Consider the following 24123-nt stretch of genomic DNA (forward strand, 5'->3'; position numbering starts at 1 on the left):
TTAATTTGTAAGTGTGTTCTGAATAAATTTAGTGTTAATCAGGGTGGCGACAGACCTGGAAAACCTGGAAAAGTCAGGGAATTTGAGGTGTCAAAAAAATCAGGGAAATGTCAGGGAATTTCACCTTCACTTACTTTTTTAATTTTATTTATTTATTTATTTAAAGATATCGTTATGGAACTCTGCAAGGGGACAGGAAATAGGAAATCTCGTTTGTAAGTTTCGGCCTCAACTTTTAGGCCCCTTTTATGCGCAACTCAACCACGGCGCCAGAAACCAGTGATGGCGGGAGGAGAGAGAGAGAGAGAGAGAAATTTTTCTCGCCCGGTCTTCTCGGCGGGAATTTTAAATTCGAACACTCTTTGGAGGAAAATTGTTATAACTCTGGCACTATGGGAGCAATCTACTTCGGATAACTTTTGTTTTGCAGCTAAAACATCAGCGCATGCAACCGTGTACAATTCAGAACACCAGACCGAGGAAGGGGGGCTTGGGTGTGGGGGGGCACGTCCCCCGAATTTCAATGAAAAAAAAAACATAAAAATTTGGAGTTTGCCCCTCTTGTCCCGCTATTTTGGGGAGAAGGCACGAACTTTAGTATTCTTTTCAAAGAATGGACATTTCTCAAGAGAATGAAACATATTTCATGTTCTTGGGTGCCATACAAGTTGTATAATAAGCCAAAATGTGAAATTTTATTTTTACGAAAAATAGGTAATTTGCATTTTTGGAGGAAAATTGTTATAACTTGGGCACTATGGGAGCAATCTACTTCGGATAAGTTTTGTTTTTCCGCTAAAACATCAGAGCATGGAACCGTGTACAATTCAGAATGCCGAACCGAGGAAGGGGGGTTTGGGGTCGCGACCACCGAATTTCAATGAAAAAAACATAAAAATCTTTAGTTTGCCCCCTCTTCTCCAGCTGTTTTGGGGAGAAGGTGCAACCCTTAGTATTCTCTTCAAAGAATGGACGTTTCCAAAGAGATTGAAACATGTTTCATGTTCCTGGGTGCCATACAAGTTGAATAATGAGCCAAAATGTGACACTCTGTTCGGAAATGTGGCATGTATATGTTGCGGAGAGGGGGGGAAGTTGGTCATCAATATGAATTTCCCAGGTTTGCTCCAGACCTGTGTCAGAGTTTCCACCCAAACATAAGAGTATGAAGGTCCAAAAAGCACATAAATTTCGTAATCAGCACCATGATACCATATGGTATCATCGGGCCTGTACGACCTTACTCTGATGATACCATATGGTATCATCGGGGGAGTAAAGGTTAAGCCTCTAAATATTACCTGGAAAATGCATTGCATTATCATGTTTTCTTCTCCGTATAGGAGTAGTAACGGACTTGTCAACAGATGGAGGGGATAAGAGCGGGTGGCTCCATCCGATAGTTGTCGGACGTCGTAGTAACGCATTTTGTTGGGCAAACTGAAGGAACATGGAAACAAATATGTTCCATTGATACATACGATTTTTGTCGAATATCGCCACCCGACAAAGTATCTCACTACAACATGCGATAGAAATTGCATGGACTGCAACATCCAACAAAAATTGCATGAATAAACAAGAAGAGCTTTAGACTGCAAATATGCTGCTGGAATTTTATTGCTCTTCTGGCTCACTTCACCTTATTTAATATAGCAGTGCTTACGAAGGTTTTCTTTCATCATCCTGACGTATTACTGGTTTCGCACAAGTTAACATATGTTTACAATGACATTGCACTATTCTTAGATATCAAGAAGAATCCAACCAAATGGGATATATATTGAATACTATCACGAAAAAGCGAAACTTAAATCTGCATTGGTGAACGTTATAAAAATTGGCAAGTGCATGCTCCCAACCTCAAATTTACTGCAACACTAGTATTGCAATGAAATTAATGCCACACTCTGTCATGTCTGTCTAAACTCGTGAGAGATGGTCATTAATCTCTCACTGAGTAAGGTTAATGTCCAATATTATGAAATAAAGTACTAATAATAAATACTTAAATATTTTAATCAATCAATCATAAAAGCAAATCACATTCTTCAAGAAATGACTTTTCGCTGCCAGCCCTACTAAATTTTCACTTTCCATATACTGATTTATACGAGGGGTGGCCAGAAAGTAATTTCCGATTAGTAGGGACATTGATTTTTCGAAAACGCCAAAACCGTGAAAAATGGTAATTGCTGCGAAGTTATGTTTAGGAATGTGCTGTGATGTCTGGACACATTTTTCGCCCATTCGAAATATCGAAATAATGCGAATTTGGCATAAAATGCGAATTGTTGGCGTTTTTAGCGATTTTTTTTAAAGAAATGTCCTAAAACAATGAAAAATTTCATGAAATCCAACATTCTTGTCTTTTCTAGGCCATGTTTGTGTACATAGAACATGCAAGTTTTCCAACATTTTACTCAAGAGTAAACTATAGAGTTACACGTACATGGAATAATTCCGACAGCCACATTAAATCATGTATATCCCACGATTTTTTCAACTTCTATCAAAACCATTTGCATCACAGAGCAAAGTGGCATAGTTCTAACAGCAGATCGAGTGTGTATCTACCGTCACACAGGAGCCACATCTTCATGTTTGTCGCACGAGATATGTTTTGAATTACCAAGCTAAGTGCGCACCATCGGCATTTGTCGAGCGAGTAATAATGGAGCTCAGTCGTTAGGGCGTCTGACTAATATGCAAGAGACCTGGGGTCGATCCCCTGTGGTGGAGAACCGGGATGTTTTCCACCTATTCAAATTGCTCTGGCACCCACCCAGCATCATATGAAGCTGGTACCTTGAGGAAACTTCGAGGGCTAAAGGTAGCCAGGAGCGTGGTGCTGATCACATCACCCCCACCTTCAGCACTGATCAAGAAAGTGTGGGGCCCTAACTCCACACCCCTATACACCTTCATGGAAAAGTGCATGGGAGCGCTTTCCTCAAAAATCTATTCCAACATATCAAACTGTCACGAAAATACGTATACCATGTGACCTACAATTTAAAATAATAGTTTAAAAGCACAATGGAGTATTAAGTTTCGGTATATTTGGCAGATAAATGTTCTAAAACAAAAACACGAATTTTGGGAAACGTAAAACTAACAAGTCAAAAAAAGATAATGCCAGTTTTTGGTGCCATAATATATCGGTATCTGTTACGTGAGATTGATTGATTTTAATTGTTTGGGTGCGTTGCCACTTATGGTCATTATGCACTCTTCAGTATACCGGGTGGTCCATTTATAATGATAGTATGGAATATCGCATGCAGAATGCATCCAATCGAAAAATTGCACAGAAAAAAGTTTGATACTATTGAGGGGGTAAGTCAATGCTGCAATGTGAAATGAAACACCCCCATTCGTTTTACATATTTGGATTCCATGTTGAAAAAGAAGTATTTTTTGTTCGAAAAATTTTGTAAAAAAAATTGCAACCTTCGAACATTTATAAACATTTGGTAGTTTCAGTTTCATTTTGTTCCCTTTATGTAATAACAGTTTTGGTTTCCATTGAAAACATTGCAAAAACGAATTTTATTCATATTCATATTCTTTATTTTGTTCAATTCAATTGTTTCACTTATATGCAAGAGTTGTTTGCTTTACAGAGAAGAGAGAAGTAGTTTTATGCATTGAAAATGAGTCCGCACTCATGGTTCTTGCAAGCAGAGGGTTCCAAACCTGAGTGGAAATATCAACATATAATACCGAGAATGTATAAGGAGACTGATACATTACAAAATGTATTTCTTAATCAATCACTCTTCACTCTAATCTCATTTAGTCGTAACTTAAAAAATAATCAAGTATTTTATTTTAAACTTACTGCGTATGACAAAATTCCGTAATCCTTCCCTAGCTTGTGAATTGTAATAATTTCCCAAAGTCACTATTTTGCAGTTTGAATTCAATTTCATAGAAGATAATATTGGTACTTAACAAAACCATACGTGGATCTGTATTAGTTTATTGTTTCCATTTGCAAATACATCAATTTACTTTATTTTGTAATTGTCAGGGAAAAATGTAAATTTTGTCCTGGAAAAGTCAGGGAATTTCATTTCTGCTTGTTTGTAGCCACCCTGGTTAATGTAGGGATGGTAAAAAGGTAAAGGTAAATCTTCCCATGCTTACTTGCTGTGCCATGAAGGTACGTAGGGGAAAGGTGAAGTAGGGTTCCATGTATTCTCGATCTTGGCCATTTTCTGTAGGTGATATGTGAACAAACAGCAGCATGCTCTGGGTGTCTTTACCCCCAAGGGTTGCCCCCACGTACAGCAGTCAGCCCACAAGAAGATCCCCAAATGAGGAGAGACAGGGGTGAAGAGAAAGATGTCCATTTGAAGATTTTAGGGGTGACAGGAAGATTTCTGCCAGGGTTGGCATGTTTAAAACAAAAGTTTTTTAAACATTTAAAACACATCGCTTTGTTTTTTTCACAAATGTTTAAAACGATTAAAACAAAGTGTTTTAAACATTTTTTTTCACACTTGTTTAAAACACATTTTGATACCTGATGTTTGTGGTTATTTTCGTGTTTTGTAACTATGCCTTTCTATTCAATGCATGTCATTCTGTTTACTGTGCATTGAAATCTGTTCAGTGGCTGAAAATGTATATAGAATTAACATATCTTGATGAATACCCGTGGGTCACGTTTAAAACACCTGGCTATGTTTTTTTTGCAGGTGTTTAAAATATTTTTAAAATTGAATCCTATATGGATGAAACCAATTTGGTCCTCACTTAACACACTGCAAAATGTGCACTTTGTTGTTAATGTCAAAATGTATTAAAAAAAGAACAAGCGTAGCTACCACGTGGGCTCACTGGAGCCTGGCAACTGTGGATTAGTTGCAGCTTCTCCAACAGCCTACATGCGAGATTGAAGAGTAACATCAATGTGAATTTTAAAAAGTTAGTCAAGCGTTTACTATATAATAGGAACACAGCCCATGCTTGGATGATTAACTGATTCCTTATTAATAGGGACATTGAATTTTCGCGATGCGCGAAATCGCAAAATGTGAAAAAAAGATGCAATTTTGAACATTCTGCACGTAACTACACCCCCAATGATGAAATATGCATGAGTTTTATTCACAAAGTAATGCGAAATGTGTGCTTCTCCACGAAATGAATGCTTTTTCACAAAATAACCGTGAAATATCATCAAATTAAGTAGAAAACAAGTAAAAACCGGCAATCGAGGTTGTGCGTGCAAACTGTTGATTTGTAACGAAACTTTTCCTAAAGTTTCCTACCACTTGCAGCTGAAGAACTTTTTATCTTCGATCACATCACATATGGCCTCTAAATACTAAGCCTTGTCTAGCGAGAAAAGTAAACTATCCTTGCCCCACCCACTCGCTGCTACTGGCAATTACAGTTGAAATCTAAGTACTTGTGTATGTGTACAGTATATAAAAATGAAGTAGTTTATCAATTTATAGCTCTTTTGTATGTTGTTTCCTCTCATGATGAAAAAGTGTGTGCCAATTTTTTTTTCTTTCCACCGCTGGTATATACCGCTGATCTAACATTTTATTTTCAACTCTCCTCAGTTTTTATTTACCATAAATTTGTCTCTCTACTTATTAATCATTATTCTTAGAAAATAAGTCTGCTTGGCATTATGTTTTAAACGTTTTATTTGTTTAAAACATGTTTTTTCTGTTCTTGTTTAAAACAAAAAAAAATCTGTTTTGTTTCGTTTAAAAAAAACATAAATTTTGCCAACTCTGGTCACTGCCCTTTTGGAAGTGAGTGTTAGTTGATATTTTTTCATCCTTTCGTGGTGTTCTGGGAGTTTTGGCATGTGCAATGAGGAAATTTGCTACTGTGCATAATGAAGCATGTGAGATTGCAAGCAAAGTGATTGATTTCTGTGACCGTGAATCTGCAGAAAACAACTTTTGGTGCCAATTAGAAAGAGCATGAATCATCCATCTGCCTCAACAGGTTGCTGCTTTCTTCAGTGTATATAATATTTTTGTATTGCTTGTCCTGTACATTATGTAGTCTGAATGTGAAATAATGTTCAAAGAGAATAAACTGCAATGACTTGTGTTGCTTCACCTGTTATAGCGAGACCAGGTTGCACTTCCCTGAACCTAATAGTGAGTTGCCTGCTGCTAAATCACTTCACTTCCATCAGAGATCTTCTTGTGAGCTGTCAGCTGTCCCATTTTTATTACTCCCTCTGTCCCATAATTATGGTCCGGTATGCCAAAATGGTGACTTTTTATTTATGTTCTTTTGGATACTTGATCGGCCAATTTGTACTGATCCTTGAGTAATAACGTTGTATGACTCATTCCCGTTTTTAATTTTCTACTTCTGTATACACCAATGTCACAGTTTGCCTATCGGACAATTATTATGGGACAACAAACAAAAGTGTACCAAACAATAATTATGGGACAGAGGGAGTAGATATGAGCCACTTCATAAGAACAAGGTTGGAAAAGCGTTGACCCTAGATCACATAGACTGAAATGAAACCCAGTTAGATCTCCCACGTGACTACTGATTGGACCACTGCGACCATTAGGGTAGGACTGATGTGATATTTTACCTGATAACGATACTGATAACTAAGCTGAGGATTTACCCTAAAATGCCTTTTTTATTACCTAGCAAGGCTTCTAAGTTGAAAAGCTATTTCAGACGATTTCTGCAAAGAATAGTGCAGATAATCTTATGTACTGCTTATACCTATTCTATCACTATGTCTGTCCTGGGAGCCTATGGAACAAGGCCTCACATAATGGTAGAGAAGGGATTGGGCAGAATAAAGCAGGATGCCCTGCTAGGCACTCTCCTCTTCATGCACTCACTTCCCCTCTTACGCATTCATTGGTTGAGCACTCTCACGTCACTACTTGCACAGAGACTTGTTTTTGTTCCCTTGCTCCAGTGATTGCTGGGACAGAGAATACAAATCTGTGTGATAACTGACTACTCCATGATGCCCTCTGGAATCCCCCAGGTGTCCACTTATTTAAGGCTGGGTGAGCCCCCGAGCCACTTTATGTGGGGACAAGGCCAGAAAAATTCCAACCTTAGATCAGTCACCCCGGGAATCGAACCTGCGTCTCCCACGTGACAGTCAGATGCCCTACCAATTATTTAAAATAACTCGTTCCCATCCTTAATCAATATATAAAACTAGGGATGTGCCGAAGCCGATTACAGATGTATTAAAATCGGCAGAAATTGACATATGGGCATTGGTATCGGAATCGTCAAAAATCCGATATTTAAACCGGTACAGATTATACTAGAGTTTTACCTAGTAAGATTTATTGAAAATTTGGTTATGATTCGTCATTATTGTAGAGTTTTTGTAATAAAATTATTGCAAACTCTCATTCAGACGATCAACCTAACTATAAATCTGAAATAATTGCTGAATCAGGATCTGCTGTTGTATTGGAAATTCAAAAATGAGTATTCAAACATGAAGCAAGTGCTGAGCAAATGCTTGAGCATACCTGCTGCATCAGTATTCAGTGAATGAGTGTTCGGTGTTGCTGAACAGATTTGCGATAAGAGAAGAAGTAGGTTACTTCCTGAAGTGCTTCCAAATCTTGTATTTCTGAAGTTGAATCTGGCAGAACAGGAATTCATTTTGCATTTCAAAGAAATACTTGTGTACTAATGTTAAATCTCTAGGTTCACATAACCTTTTGTAGATGCAAATGTACTTTGCATCTCTTGTGAATGTATATGTATATACATATGATATGCAATAGAAATGTACATACCAAATTTATTTTTGTCATGCAGAAAATAACATCCCATTTCTGTTTAATAATCTTATGTATCGGAATCGGTTAAATATCGGCATCTGTATCGGTTCCAAAAATTATCGGTGAGTACATCGGGATCGGTAAATTTTCAGCTTCGTCACATCCCTATATAAAACCATGTAACTGAAAATTGACAATTTTATTGATAAGCATACGTTAGCAATCTTTTTCATCGCTTTATGCTTTTTACCTTTTTGTTCTAAGGGTCAGATGAACCAGTTTGCAGAAGAAGTGGCTGAGGAAATAATAGCAGAGAGAATGCCTGCTGCACACGATGAGGAAGCATCCACAAAGAAAGTAGAGTTACTGGAAGAGGAACTTCAGGAGACCAGAATTGAGAATCTCTCACTGAAGAAACAAGTGAGAAACAGCCGTAAAAGAGAGAAAAAGTATGCGGATGAAAATACAACTCAAAAAGAAGATTTGACAAACGCCCTAGATCGTAACCGGGTGTTGAAAGATGAGAACGAGCATTTGGCACGGGAAATCAAGAGATTGAATGAGCAGAAGTTCCAGAAGAAGTCACAGTCTGAGGTGTTGCTGACTGCGGAGAAAGAAGATTTGCGTCACAAGGTAAAACTGCTTGAAGAGAAACTTGAGGCTGCAAACAAACTAAGTTCAAGTACGGTAGAAGAGGATACTCGGAAACTGAAGGTGAGATTTTTCTTTTGCTCTCATAAATATTAATTTTGTTACTTATATATTGCCAGTTATACACCATTCATTCTTCATATTCGTAATTGTGTTCCTAGCTTGCGATTCCCATGTTCAATATTTGGTTACATGTTGCCTGCATCTGTTCACAAAATTCTGGACTGTTAGTGTTGCTAACCAAGATTATATGTCACTAAAATGTAACTTTTTCACGTTGCCCATAAAATTGCTTTTCCTAAATAAACTAGGGCTGAGCTGGTACCACTTGCAACCGATAACCTTAGTAATCACATTGCATCTAAAGATATCAGTTTTGCGGTTACACGGAGATATGTAATTAACTCTGATACACTTACTATTCATTCGTCAGTTCACGCCTGATGAAGCCACCAGACGAGTGGCGAAATTGATTGCTGAAAAAAACTTTCGCGGAAAAATGAATAGTAAGTGTATCAGAGTTAATAACCTTAGTAACGTTAAAGTTCTTGCAGATTCCAATACTTGAAAATTAAAATTCAGTAAAACCTCGTTAACCCAGACTAATGGGGGGGATAAGTTTACCGGATTAACGAAAGTCCGGATTAACTGAACTAACCTAAAAGAACAGTAGAAAGTGCATTAAAACTCAAACTCAAATCCGTTTATAGCAACAAAATACGTTTATTATGGTGTATTTAAAGGGCATAGGCCTAAATACACTATACAGCACAGTACAGAGTCTGCGGGAAACAGAATTTCATCAGTGGTTGACTGCCTTTTCTAGCCACAATTAAAACCTTGCATTCTGCTGTTTTTTGTTTTTTTTTGGCCTGTCCGGATTAAGCGAAGCCCGGCTTATCGGGGTCTGGATTAACAAGGTTTTACTGTATGTTCAAAATGTTGATTTAAAATTCAAAATCAAGTATTTCACACAATATTGATGCAAAATAAATGGAAACATTGAATTTTGCATGTTGTCCAAGATAATAATTAATTAGACTCCATGAAAGTATTGGTTGACAATACCAGCCAAAACTTTTCTTGAATTTAGGTTTTCTGTGAGGTCTTCAGTCTACAAGTATTTCACACCATTTTTCCTGATCCTGTGAAAGACCAAAATACCAGAAAGTTTTGGCTGGTATTAAATAAATTGCAGTTGATACTTTCTGATACTGGTACCACTAATGTCAGATGATACTGAAACATCAGTGTTGATATGGGTGTAGCCCTAGAATAAACTATTTAGCATTTTCATGAAATATTTGCAATTTTATATCTGATTGTTAAATGAATGGTTATTACTGTCGGTAAATTTTATTTTGCAATTGTCAAAAGTTTCATGTCAGCTCATCCCTATTTTTTTGCAATCTTAAATACATTTATTTTATGGATGGACTGATTTGAAATTTTGGCTGATACTAATAAAGTACTAATATAAAATTTACTGATACTGATAACCGATATTGTACCGATCTGATATAAAATTCAAAATTGTTAATTGACCTCCTTGATAAATGTATGTTACCTAATAAACCAAGCTTTTGCAATGCAAAGGAAGCTGCATATATTAAAACATAATGGCACAATATTGTACTAAATTGTAAGATATTTGTAGATATGTCGGATCAGTAAAATTATCGAATTTTGCCGATAAACCAGTACACCAATAAGCCTATATCGGCCGATATCGATAGAGTATCGATTAATCTGTCCCATCCCTAATTTATTTTGAGTATATTTTCAACAATCATATATAAATGTTTTTCTCGACTCATTTACATTTCATTCACGATATAGAAAAATGTTCTAGAGTTTAAAATTTCTTTCCCTTTAAACTCCAAGGGAGTCATTTTTCTTTTCATCTTTCCATAGTCAGCAGAAGAGCTTGCACGTTGGGATGAGAGAAAGCGGTGGCAGCAGTCAGCTGACAGGCTGAAAGAGAAGTTGAAGGAAAAGACAGCGTCACTGGAGAAAGTGGAACAGAACAACAAGTCATTGAGGGATACAGTAACACGGTTGGAAAGGGAGAAGAATTTCCTGCAAGCCAAGTTGAAATCAAGCAAAGGTGATTAAATTTAGCTATTCATTGTGTAATATATAGCTGCGGTGGTCTTTTGGTACGGCATCTGGCCGCCACGAGGTTTGATCCCCAGGTGGGTGATCTAAAGTGGGATTTTTTTCAATCTTCTCCCCCTGCATAAACAGGGTGGCCACTCACTGGGAATTCTGCATGAATTATTTCTTCCTGGAATTATGCGTGAATTCTGCATGGATTTTTCTTTGTAGACTTGAGAAATTGCAACTTTTATTAATCCAAATCCCATTGAATTTATACATATTTTTAGATGTTTTTAGGCAAGTTTTTAACAGTTTAGCTTTTGTTTACATCGAGGAAGGATAAGAAAGCTGCGTAAAAAATATAACAAAATTCTCTCAAAGTGTGTACTTAGGTCTTTTGCAGAACAATCTATCTGACAGATGGTATATTTTGCATGATAAGATATGTTGAAGTTGATTATGTAAAATTTGTAGAGCTCAGCCGATACCACCATTTGTCGATACCGATGCCGATACCATGACCAATACCCACCGATACCGATACTTGTATAATTCCAGTACAAAATAACAAAGGCTAGTTACCAAGTCATACTAACTTGTCACTACACTAGGCACGTTTTTAGAAATATATAAATTGGGGAGCTAGTCCAGGCCAAGTGTCTCAGAAATATGATAATACAATTGTTTCTATTTAATACGTTAATATAATTTTTTGTAGTGTCGAATGACATGGGTACCTGGGGGAAACCCTGGGGGGGTAAAGGCAGTCAGGGGCATGATGCTGATCACATCAACCCCACTCACAAATGGATCAAGAAAGTGTGGGGCGTTTTGTAATAATATGAAAATTAATTAATTAGTACTTAATTTCTCCGATGCGTATGGAGTATTGTTGTATGTAACCACATACTAAGAAACAGAGGAAAGACAACGTTAATAATTATTTTGTTCTTTCTATCTTGACTAAAAAATATTGTTATTACATAAATAGTAAAAATACGCTCTAAAGTCAGAGATAAAACAGCAAATATTCATCATCTAGCTTACATGTAGTTAAGACCGCTAAAATTTGTGTAAAAACAACAGTCATGGCAAAGAAATTTATGTCAAAGAAGTAAAAAAATTGAATATTTATTGAATAACAAGAAGAATGAATGTACGTCCATTTGATGAATAGTAAAGTCCCTGATAAATATTTTACGTACATTATTGTAAGTAGTGGTGTACATATATCTTTAGAGGGGCCTCTCCGATGGCGTCACTGTCGCCTTGTAATCAATAAATCGCGGGTTCGATTCTTAGTGGTGACTCTTAGTGGTTCGCGTCCCACTTTAAAATGTAGGTCCAGTCCCGTTTAGCTTTTTTTCTTAGTACTGTAATTCAAAGCTGTATGTTCTCAATGTAATCTCAGCGGAAATTATTGATTGATTGAACAAACTTTGAACAAACTTTCAAAAAGGGGAAATGTTGAGACGAGCTGTTCTCTTTGCCCTTTTTTCTAGCCACTGAAAATCTTTGATATTGGATTGTATCGGTAAAAGAAAATCAACCGATACATTGGTATCGGTATCGGTTCAGCCCTAAAAAATTGAGTTTGAAATTCTTATACAATTACCAATTTTTCGCAGTTAGTATATCCCGTGACGTTTGTGACTTGTGTTTGTAGATGTATTTTGAGTGTGAGTATGTGAAATGGCAAATTCTGCACGTTAAATTAAATTTTTTAAATATATGTACCATTTAATTGAATTGAATTAGAATTTTCACACGGACCCTTTATATTGTTAATATATTTGTGTCTGTGTGTGTGTGTGTGGTTGGTGAAAGGTGGTATTATGGAAGATTGAAATAGAGAAAACTTCTGCTATTACCTTTGAATTTTTGGAAAGTTTTCCTTGAAAACCAGGAATTATCATGGACTAAGAGTGGCCACCCTGATAAACAGCTCTGAGGTTCATCCAGCCTCTAATAAATGGGTGCCTGGTACCTTGAGAGTAAAGGTGGCCAGAGGCACAAATAACCGATATTGCAAAATTGTGGGACACTACCTCCACATCTTCATATGAGCCTTCATGGTACAGTGTAAGGATCATGGGGAACTTTACCTTGCCTATTCATTGTGTAATACAAGGGTCGTTAAAGGTTGACCACGACTTTCGTGTGTAAAATATTAATGAATGAATGTAGCGCTGCATTACTCCGGCAGGACAGACCATGATTCCTTGCGAGTAACGATGATTCTTTGCGATGCATTTGGCGCATGCGCAGTAGTGTAAACAAAGATGGTGACAAGTAGTGTATCTGTTGCTGTGGAATGCGGTGTATAATGAAATTTCTCGTGAAGGAGAAGGTGAAACCTGCTAAAATTGGGCGTAGACTGCAAGCACGGTATGGAGAACAAACACTGTCACGGGCAAGAGTGTTTGGATGGTGTCAACAGTGCAGTGAAGGGTGGGAGTTGGTAGCATGCTGCTTCTTTTGGTCTCCAGGGTGTGATTAGGGTCTGCCGTCTGCCGGTAAGATTTTGGGAACTATCTTCTGGAACATGAAAGGTGTTATCCATGTGGTTTTTTTTTTGTTTTTGTTTTTTGGAGAAGGGTGCCACAATTAATGGCCAGTATTACTCAACACTGCTTCACAGGGCTGTACGTGGGGCCGATCGGAAGAAAAGACTTGAAATGTTGTCGTAACATGTCATTCTTCTCCATGACAATGCCAGGCCACACACTTCTCATTTGACTCAAACAACACTGACCAACTTGCACTGGGAGGTTTTACCACACAGTCTTTACAGTCCACATTTAGCCCCCAGTGAATTCCACTTGTTTGGGGCTCTTAAAGAGCATTTGGGCGGTATGCACTTCCAGACAGATGAGGAACTCAAGAACGCTGTCCTTCAGTGGTTACGACACCAACCTACTTCTTTCTACGCCAAAGGTATCAAGGAACTTCCACAGCGATGGCAACAGTGTCTGGATGTTCAGGGGGAATACTTTGAAAAACTGACATAGTTTGGTGCTTCTATGTATGTATATTTCCTGTCTAGAAATAAAAGTCTTGGTCAACCTTGAACGACCCTTGTATATGAAGTATGTTTATTTGTTAGTGGTTAAGTATCCTTTTTCAGTAAAATCGATGAACTTACTATATTAATTTGGTTAATTTTGGTTAAGATACATCAACATTGATCTTAATTAAAACACTATTTACATGTAGTTCATACCAATTTCTATAGACACTGCCACCATCCACTTCAGAACGTAATGTGTTGTGCTGGGCAGTCTTCCAATAGCCAGAAACCCAGGTTAAACCCACAGTTGAGTCTCAGATTTTCAATAAGTTAAACTTTGTCTTGCTTCAGTTAGAAAATGTTGTAGTGAAATTACTCTACATGCAAAAGCATTGAAGAAATATCTGATTGGTCAGATGAGGCTTTATTTTCTCATAATTGATGGTTAAATTCTGTCTTAAAAAATGCTATTTCTTACTCATTAAGATTTTTCCAGTCTCCTTATTGGAGATGAACTGGATGTTTTTATGTTCTCATCCATTGATCATTTCATTATTCTTCGTCCATTATTGGAATTAAACTGTCTACACATGTTTTTAACTCAATTTTATTATTTATTGTTATATTTTTATTTGTTCTGTGTATCCTCTTGTGTTCATGCTCTCTGACAAGTAAGATGATCACCAACTAGAAATACTAGACTAACCAAATTACAAATAACTATGCAAATAAAATTGATATTTATACTACTAATGATTTATTGTGATGATGTTCAGTGTCAGATAAGAGATAGGATATTAAACCTTGTTTCCATGATAACCAAAAACTCAATATGCTGACCAAGGCAGAAATTTATTTTATTTTGAAACATAAACTAAACGTTACATTTCAACCTTCTAGCAAGGTCTTCTTCAGAATCTGTATCAAATACAAATGAATAAGGTACAAAACAGGAATATATATATATATATATATATATATATATATATATATATATATATATATATATATATATATATATATATATATATATATATATATATATATATATATATATATATATATATATATATATATATATATATATATATATATATATATATATATATATATATATATATACACACACACACACACACACAAAAATCACTCCCCTCCAGACACAAGATTATTAGAAAGTAGGTGGCCTTCTCCTGTCAACTGTTGACACCTGGGAAGGAATGTTCCAGATAATCAACTTTCTAATAATCTTGTTTCTGGAGGGGAGTGTGTGTGTATATATATATATATATTCCTGTTTTGTACCTTATTTGATTTGTATTTGGTACAGAGTCTGAAGAAGACCTTGCTAGAAGCTTGAAACATAACATTTAGTTTATGTTTTAAAATAAAATAAATTTCTGCCTTGGTCAGCATATTGAGTTATAGGATATTAAAATGTAAGTGCACTGTTATATTATATCTTTATTTCTGCAATTCTAAAGGTGTGGAAACATACCAGACTCGTGCTGAGGAGTTAGAAATTAACAAGGTAAAACTGGAGAATGAGATCTTGGACTTGAAGAATCAATTGGAAAGGCTGAGACAGAAAGATATAGCCCCTGATGTGGCCCATAGACATGTTCAACTTCTGCAAGAAAGGATTGAGACACAGCAGCGTCAAATTACAGCATTGGAATTGGCTAAGAAGGTATGCATTTCTTTGTATTTAAGTTCATTTTAATTTTTAGGCCTTATACGAGGGAGTGTCAAACGAAACCTTAATTTGGTTTTGTTTCTTGTCTAGTAGATTTCTGTCCAATGGAAACACTGTTAAGCCTTGTTTCCATGTTAATAAAACATCCAAATGCTGACCAATTCTTTAATAAGATTTTTTTTATTGTGAATATTCATCTGAAGAAGACCCTGTAGAGGGTGGAAACGTTTATACAATAAATTTTGCATTGGTCAGCATTTGAATGTTTTGTTTGATTTCTGTATGTAGAGTTGCACCAGTTTGCTGCATTTTAGCACAGATCCATTGCTGATCTACATATATTTTCAACTTTGAGTTGGTGCCTGTATACCTTAAGAAGAATGAATATGTCTTAGGGGTGCATGTGCAGTCACTTATGAGCCACTGCGAAGACCTTTCCACCCATCTGCCTGCGAACTGAGGCCATTGTCGAACTTTCTCCTCCATTAGTGAACTTGATGGTGTGGTAAGGTTGCACACAGATATTGCATTATTATTTGTCTAGAAATTCCTGACAGAGGGCAAGAAACCACTCCTCTTCACTGGTGCAAGTGTGTATAGTAGGCGCCATCTTTAAAATGACAAAAAATGTTACTTACTACCATGGTACTATCATCATTAGTTAGTACTAAATCTAATGTTCTATTGTTAACATTTCTAACATCATTAATAGAGTGTAAGGAATACAAATTCAAAAAATTATCTAACGCTCTATAACAAGGCCCCCCCTTTTTGAAGTTCATATGAAGAATCAATTATTAATGGGAGATTGAAATCCCAGCAATTATTACATTACTACCTTGAAATTCTTCGTTATTTTCAAAGAAATCCTAAAATGCTGTGTATTTATCAATATCACTGTTTGGTGTGAAATATACCGTAACTATATAATAAACTACATTTTTTAGATTTACTTTGACACATAAAGCATCAAAATTATCATCTAGAATAATATTCTTAGACATAATATTTTGCTTAATTGCTATAAGTACTGCACCACCTCTATTCCGATCTAACCTATCATGACGATAAATTCTATAATTATCAGTAAATAGCTCGTTGCTATATACACCTTTATGTAGCCAAGTTTCAGTAATAATAACTATATCATATTCATTTGTAATGTTATTTACATAAAATTCTTGTATCTTTGTGTTGAGCCCCCTTACATATTGATAGTAAATTGTGACATCCTCAGAATTCGCCATTACATTAACTTCTCCACGTCTTCAATTGTTTTCAGTAATATTATATTATGATCATCTTGATTTTTCTTTAGTTTGATATTCCCTGCATAATCAACCCATAAATACGCATAGATCTTTGTCAATATGACGAACAAATTTGACAACTATCCCACTTCACTTTTGATGGGGGAATTTTTTTAGCCTGTGACAGCAATGGCATGCAATGCATGGCAGCAATTGATGTGTCATTTCTTGAAAACTAAACACTGTAATTCAGTTCTGTCTTTTTTGTTCATTAACTTACATATAAAGGTATTACATACTGTAACTAGCTGATTCCCCGGCATTGCCCGGGTATTTATTTATCCCAATCTTCTATTAGACAGGAAAATAATGAATTCTAACTATAGTGCAAAATGTAACTAATTTTGTATACAGGTATTTAAAAGTATAAGTAAAATATTCAAATTATAAAGTAAAATCTTTTTCGTCTAAAGCAACATAAACTGAGAGTTGAAGAATATATTCACCTCTCTCTCTTTCACCAATTAGCTTAGCGACTCCGAAAACTATGGTGCCATGGATGTCTTACCCCCACAGTATTTCTTTCCAGATTGTTAATCATATGTGTACCAAGTTTGGTTGAAATTGCTCCAGGTGTTCGAGAGTTATGCCGGAACAAACATACATACGTATATACACATACATTCATTTATATATATATATATTGTAATTACATATACAATACATCCATTGTTACTATTATTAACAAGTGCCTTTTGAAAAAGCCCTTTGTTTTCCTTTTGTTACTATGGGATACATTGATGATAAAAGGCTATAACTACTGAACTACTGCATCTTTTTGAACAATTTATATTCTATATACAGGGTGACCTGTAATTAGATGTATTCCCTGAAAGGGGTTAAAGTAGAGGAAATTTGCAATAAATTTGACCTTATGATACCCCGTCCGAAAATTAGTAGTTTTCGAGATAATCGAATTTCTATTGTTTTTTTTTTCAAATGACAATTTTCCACATAAAAATTCGAATTGAGAAAAAACAGCTTATTGTATGGCACATATTTCAGCGTTTTCTGATAACTAACAAATAAGTGGTTCGTTGAAAAAAAAGTTTGTCCCAAATAACAATCACATGTAAGTAACGGGTGGATCTAAACTTACAAGTGGTGATAAAAAAATCCAATCTTAGTTTACTTGGGATTTGTGGCATTTTATTTTTCACCCCATGCCGATAGGTGAACTTGGAGTTGTACTGCATTGGGAGTGCCACTTTGGATTCCATTTGCAACACAGCCTGAATGTTAGACAACCTGAGAAATACTATCGTTGTGCAGATTGCATAGAGTCGCAGATGTCTTGTTTGTGCGGAATTTAATGTCGGTGGTTCTCGATTATTTTTTTTTTTTTTACATGTCACCCCTTTCCACCCCACCCCTAAGGCTGCCAGGGGTGTCTTATCCCCACAGTATTTATTTCCAGATTGCAAGTGATACGTGTACCAAGTTTGGTTGATATCGCTCCAGTCATTCGAGAGTTATGCACACACATACATCCATTTTTATATATATAGATTTGAGTCTTACATAATAATATACGGAATTATTATTTAGAATTGTAATTGCATAGACTGGTTTCCGTTCCATGTATGGGTTTTAGGTTTACAGTGCTGCTTATTAGGCTCTGAAATACAGGACGTTGTCAATCATTCCACTACGAGTGCAGTATGCTCGAGGGTGGGATACTCAAATGAGTTTGATCTGAAGTGGAAGTGGTCCCTTACAGCACTCTAGCATATACAGTGGAACCTCGGTTTTATGTTTTTCAGTGTATCAAGACAAGAAACCTTAAAGTGCATGAAAAGTTTGTAACATGTTGCTGTATTGGAACCATGAAAATTGTATAATGTGAGAAAATGTAAAATCTGGGAATGTGTAATCAGGGTTTCACTGTAATATTTAATAGAGGTTATAAGTTAGTTCCAACTTCTTTATTTTTTTCATTAAATGTTGTGTAAGTCGCATTTGTTATTCTTTAAAAGTTATTTTTTATTTGTTTTTTGGGGGGGGTGTAAAACCTCATTATCAGCTTAGAAAAAGTCAAGAAATTATGCTTGTGGTCAAGAATGTTTACTATTTTTTAAACTGTAGTGAATTTACATTGTTATATGCCTGTATTGATACAATTGAATATTTGGAAATATAAAATTGTATTGAGTTGTGGTTAAGATTTGCTCACTTGTTTCTTAAGAATTAAATTCTTGTGTGTGTGAAGTTTTGTAAAAATATTAAATTAAGTAATGTGGCCATTCCCCATCCAGGATGAAGTCTGAATCATTAATGTTTTACATGCATTAATAATTAAAGCAAGTCTAAATCTCTTATTGAAGTACAGCTTCAGTTTTCATCTTAACTGGCCTTGTGGCAGGAGTTTTTCATTGAATAAAAATACCTATTTTTCTTAATTTTCCAACTATATTTAAGTAGGGGGCAATTAAATAATGTTAAGAAAAAGTGGAAAAGGTCAAGAAAAAGTAATGAAAAAGTAAAGAATTTTGGATTTGTAATTTTGGTAGACACCCTGTGTTAGCCCATGATCTGTATATATAATGTTCGCAAATATTAATACTTGAGCTGTTGGTCAGCTCATGTAGTATGACTAAAAGGAAGCCAAGAAGAAAATACACACTTGGTTAGTGCAGACAAGGTGAGATGATACAGGATAATTAGTAAAAATTTGTTTATCACAGCATAACACAGCAACATCATCATCCTTCGCCGTTTCCTGCCTCTGGCAACATGAAAGTGGTAATGATATAAAACTCATAATGCAAATATTCTTTATGAATGATGTAATAAAATAACAAGTGTTGTGAACATAGTTTACAAAGCATGCTTATCTTGCAGGGAAACCCTGCGGTAGCGCAAGAAGTGGAGAAGCTCCAAGAAAGAGTGTCCCTGCTTCAAAAGCAGAATTTGCATCTTGAAAGTTCCAATCTGGAGTTAAAACTGGAGCTAGAAAAATTGAGGACTGACACTCCAAGGTTGAAGGAGCATGTTGAACATTTGGAGAAGTAAGTGAATGAGTATGTAAGTGTGGAGAGGCTATTGCTGTGTATGTAATTGTCTGAAGTGTTTTATGGCTCAAACAAGAACCTAATGTGGCCCCTTGGCATTCCACAACTTTTGTATTTTTCTGTTTATAACCCCTGTCACTTCAGCCACAATCCTACCTAGAGGTTTGGATGTCTTCAACTGGTAATGGGATGACTTGGGGTCAGCAGGTCGAACCATCAGCCATTATAGGAGATTTCCCAGACTGGATTACGCTACTCACTTGTAGCTCCCCAATTGCCTCATGATGGTGGGTTGCCACCTGTCCTATACACAGGCTGAAAACCCAGAGACTGAACCCAGGCAGGCTCTAACCCATGCCGTCCCACAGTCAGAATCCAAAGCAGAGCACCTTAGACCGCACGGCCACGGTTACGGTGAAGTCAGTAATAGATTGGTTTTCAGACCGTATGTAATACCAAATACCTGGGTTGAATCACAATTTCTAACAACTTTTATGATGGTTGATTTTTGCTCTCCTGAGTACAGTATGTTATTGTTAATAGTAATTTAAGTTTGAAGAATGCCACCAGGACTCAACCTCCGATGAGGTTATGAGACTTATGTCTCAATAAAAATCATGGTAGAGTGCCTGACAATAAGTGTTTGCCTGAAGGTGTCACCAATCGAATGCAGGCTTGTTCAGCTTCTCAGTCACTACATTATGAAAAGTTGCTGTTGATTGGTTTGTTCCCAAGTGACATATACCACATGTCACTTCAGTGTAAAGTCTCCCTAACACCTTTTCATTTTCTGTTCCAGCTATGTATCCCTGCTGAGAGCTGAGCAGTCAGAAGATAGAGTAAGAATTGCACCATCCTCCAGTTCCAGTTCAGAGGAGAAGCCTGTGAAGGTAGGCATTCTGTTATGTTTTAATCTTGCACCACAAGACTTGCCTACTTTGAAATTGAAGATGTGCCTCTTTTCTAAGTTAATGGTGTGAGGTGAAATTTATTCAAAAATCAATAATCACTACTTGTATACATTTGTATGAAGTTTTAAACAGATTTTTATGTTTATACATTATTTATATATATGTATAAACAACACAGTGACTCACTGCAAGATATAGTTGGACCCTTCTTCATGGGCATCTGGAAGGGGGGGAGGGGCATGCCCCCCCTGGAAAATGAAAGTCAACCAAAAATTATATATTTCACACATATAATTTCATTTTAGCCACAATAATATGTGTTCATTATTGCATGAACAACATAAATTCAAATTTAAGCAATGTTTTTTTATAGGGAACAACACTATTTTTCGAGTAAATGTGCCTTGTTTGCCCCCCCTGGAAAAAATACCTTCCTTGCCCCTCCCTGGAAAAAATCCTGCGGATGTCCATGCCCTTCTTATGACACCGAGTCTGAAATTGTGGAAAAAAAATTGAAATGTGTGTATTTGTGATTAGGTATAGAATATGTTTTTTTATGCTATAAATAATAAATAGAATGCAATTTTCTGTACAAATAATATTCTATATTCCACAAGGGGATATATTGAAAGCCACACTAGTCTAGTCGGTAGGGTGTCTTGAGTACCACGTGGCAGGAGACCCGGGTTCGATTCCCACGGTGGTGGATCTAAGGTCGGAATTTTTCCGACCTTTCGCCCTGCATAAAGCTACTCTGGGGCTCATCTAGCCTCAAATCAATGTTAGGTAAAGACAGCTGATGCTGATCACATCACCTCCAAAATGGCCAAGATCGAGAATGTGTGGGGCCCTACCCCCCACTTCCCATAAATGTGCTTTCATGCCACTGTACTACATGCTCGGGGAACTTTACCTTTTTAACTAGGCAATATGTTTTAAAAGAAAATAAAACTTATCGAAGAGATTAGGAAAGCATTTGCTGAATTGTTAATAACTGTATGTGCCTGCAAGTGTTGCCAGTTCACCAAATTTGCTTTTTTATCTGGCAGAAGGTTTTGTATCATATGATAATGATAATGAACTGGCAGAACAACGAGTCAGTCTATAATAAGTAATCTTGTTCCCACCCGCACCCCTTGCAATATAATTTCCAGTACAGAATCTAAATTACTTAATTGTAGCTCAGGACCAGGATTCAAACTTGCGTCTGGTACAGCATGCTAGAAGGTAGTTGACTACTTCATCATCACAAGCAATTCAAACGCAATGGATCCCATCGCAAATTACCACCACACAGATAATACAGCGGAAGGGCAAAGGCAATGCCAGGACTGGCTGAGTAGCTCGGCAGAGCTATGGCACAGTACCCAGGTCTTGGTCAAACCTACTGAATTCTTGTTTCTTTTTTTGTGCTTTTTCTGATAATAGCCGAGGATGAAATCTAGCCAAATCAGAGCATTCGGCCATCCTGTGGCCTTGAGTGCCATGCAGAGATATAAGACCGAGAGCGATAATAATTGCTGAGGCTATTGTAATAGATGTTGTATAGAATCACATTATTGATTTATTAGCTTAGTCGATATCAGTGATGTATTCTGGATTGCATCTCATGTTGGTATATTTGTGTAGAACCATTTCAACAAGATTTTTTTTTGCACTAAAATATGCGGTAAAAATTATGGATGGGGCAGATTAATCGGTACTCTATCGGTAGAGGCATGCATTTTTGACGAAAACACAAAATGTGAAATAACACATTGTAATGTTAATTTTTCATGTTTATGAAAGGTGTGAGGTGCATTTTTCCACAATGTTTATTCACGAAATGATGTGAAATGAACTGCAAGATGTGAAATAGACTCCTAAAAACGAAATTTAGTGTTTATTTACCGATGCAACACTTTCTGAAGTTTGAATTATCCTGCGAGTTACACAATTCACCGAAAATTTATTAATTCTGCTGTAAATATTTGAAAAGCAAAAATGGACCTCTTTATACAGGAATAAACTTAATACTCTGGTAACTACATAAATGTGCTAATAGAAGGGGTATGTTTATTCCATGTAATAAGTGCAGTTTTTAAATCAAATTTGGGATTATATTCACAATTTTCAAACGAAAATTTCTGTATATACATTGCTTTTGATTCGATTTTTCACCGCTATAACACCGAAATTAAATTTTATTTACAGGTTTTGAACTCGAAATTGACTCTGTCTTTGTACCAAAATTCTGTTTTTTATTTACCAAAAATGTGTGCCTCTTATCTATTGGTATCAGCTGATATTGGCATATCAGTTTATTGGTAAAATTACCGATTATTTTACCAATCCGATATATCGATAAATATCTTATAATTTTGAGCAAAATTCTGCCATTTTGTTATATTTTTTTATGGATAATCCCCATGCCACACTTTTTAAAAAAGTTAATGTCTAAATATGCAACTTCTCTTGCACTGCAGTCACTTCAAAACGCATATGTATTAAGAAAATGAATGATTCATTCACATCTTCAAAGAACATTTGGAATTTTATATTGGATAGGTAAAATATTGGTCAGCATTGGTAAATTTTGTATCTGTATGTTATCAGTATCAGCCAATATTTCATATTGCCCATCCCTAGTAAATATTAATAACGAAATTAACCTAATGTTAGTATTGTTTAATTGTATCATTAACATATAGAGAACTATCAAAAATGAATGAATCTTGTTGTTATTGTATGTACTTTTACTTATTATATAAGTTTTTTTATTTTATAACTAGTTTTATAACCACAAAAATTATTATTATTATTTTTTTTTTTTTGCTACACTGCAGGTCTGAAGATGGGAGAGGGTGGGTGCTACTGAGACACAATATCTCTGCCATTTTTGTGTATGCATACATTTGTTTGTAAAGCTACAGATAAAAAACAAGAGAATAAAGTTTCATTGGGATGAGTCAATATGGAATTTTGGCTATACTGATATAAAGTTTTTCCAATGCTAGTTACTTCTTCTGCTCATCTTGCGTAAAGTCACAAACATTCCATTTAGAACATGAAAGGGTTAGTCGCATCTTCTTTAATCCAAACTCTGTGGTGCAACAGATTGAAGGCCAAAGTCTGTGAAGCAGCTTCTCTCTGGATGATGGATGCATGGTCAGTGCATCAAGTCCTATCACACTTTTTTCTAGCTTTCAAGGCTGCTAATATGGCTTTCAAGTAGCTCCTCGATTGCCCTCAAGACACTGAAATTTTGTAGCTCCAACCAACCATCGCACCTGTGACCACTTGCTCCAAAGGCTATTCATCTGCACAAGAGCTCAATGTCTGTAATCAGTTGACTGCAATAGGTACTGTCTGAGGGAAAGTAACTGTGCATTTAGATAGGTACTTATCAAAACCAGGGTATATGATTTAAACCTTATATTCAGTAAAATTTCAACAAAAGTGGCAGAATTTTACACCAAGTGACAAGTTATTTATAGTAATATCAGATTGGTGAATTATTGATAGTTTTACCAATACAGCAGTCTCTCTATATATAAAAATGGATGTATGTGTGGGTGTGTGTTAGGGTGTGTATGTTTGTTTGTTCCGGCATAACTCTTGAATGCCTGGAGCATTTTCAACCAAACCTGGTACATGTATCACTTGCAATCTGAAAATAATAC

The 24123-nt window shown here is 36.0% G+C and overlaps 1 protein-coding gene across 1 annotated transcript in view; it reads left to right on the top strand.

Annotated features, from left to right (window-relative positions):
* Positions 1-24123, top strand: part of Cep290 (Centrosomal protein 290kDa) — a 128763-nt gene that overhangs the window by 89816 nt on the left and 14824 nt on the right. The window contains exons 31-35 of the mRNA XM_083115643.1: positions 8037-8486; positions 10338-10530; positions 15018-15223; positions 19381-19547; positions 20350-20440. Coding sequence (XP_082971769.1) covers positions 8037-8486; positions 10338-10530; positions 15018-15223; positions 19381-19547; positions 20350-20440 — 1107 coding nt within the window. The remainder of the gene's footprint in view (positions 1-8036; positions 8487-10337; positions 10531-15017; positions 15224-19380; positions 19548-20349; positions 20441-24123) is intronic.

The sequence above is a fragment of the Lepisma saccharinum genome, chromosome 30, assembly GCF_977018435.1.
Source record: "Lepisma saccharinum chromosome 30, izLepSacc3.1, whole genome shotgun sequence".
Classification (NCBI taxonomy): Eukaryota; Metazoa; Arthropoda; class Insecta; order Zygentoma; family Lepismatidae; genus Lepisma; species Lepisma saccharinum.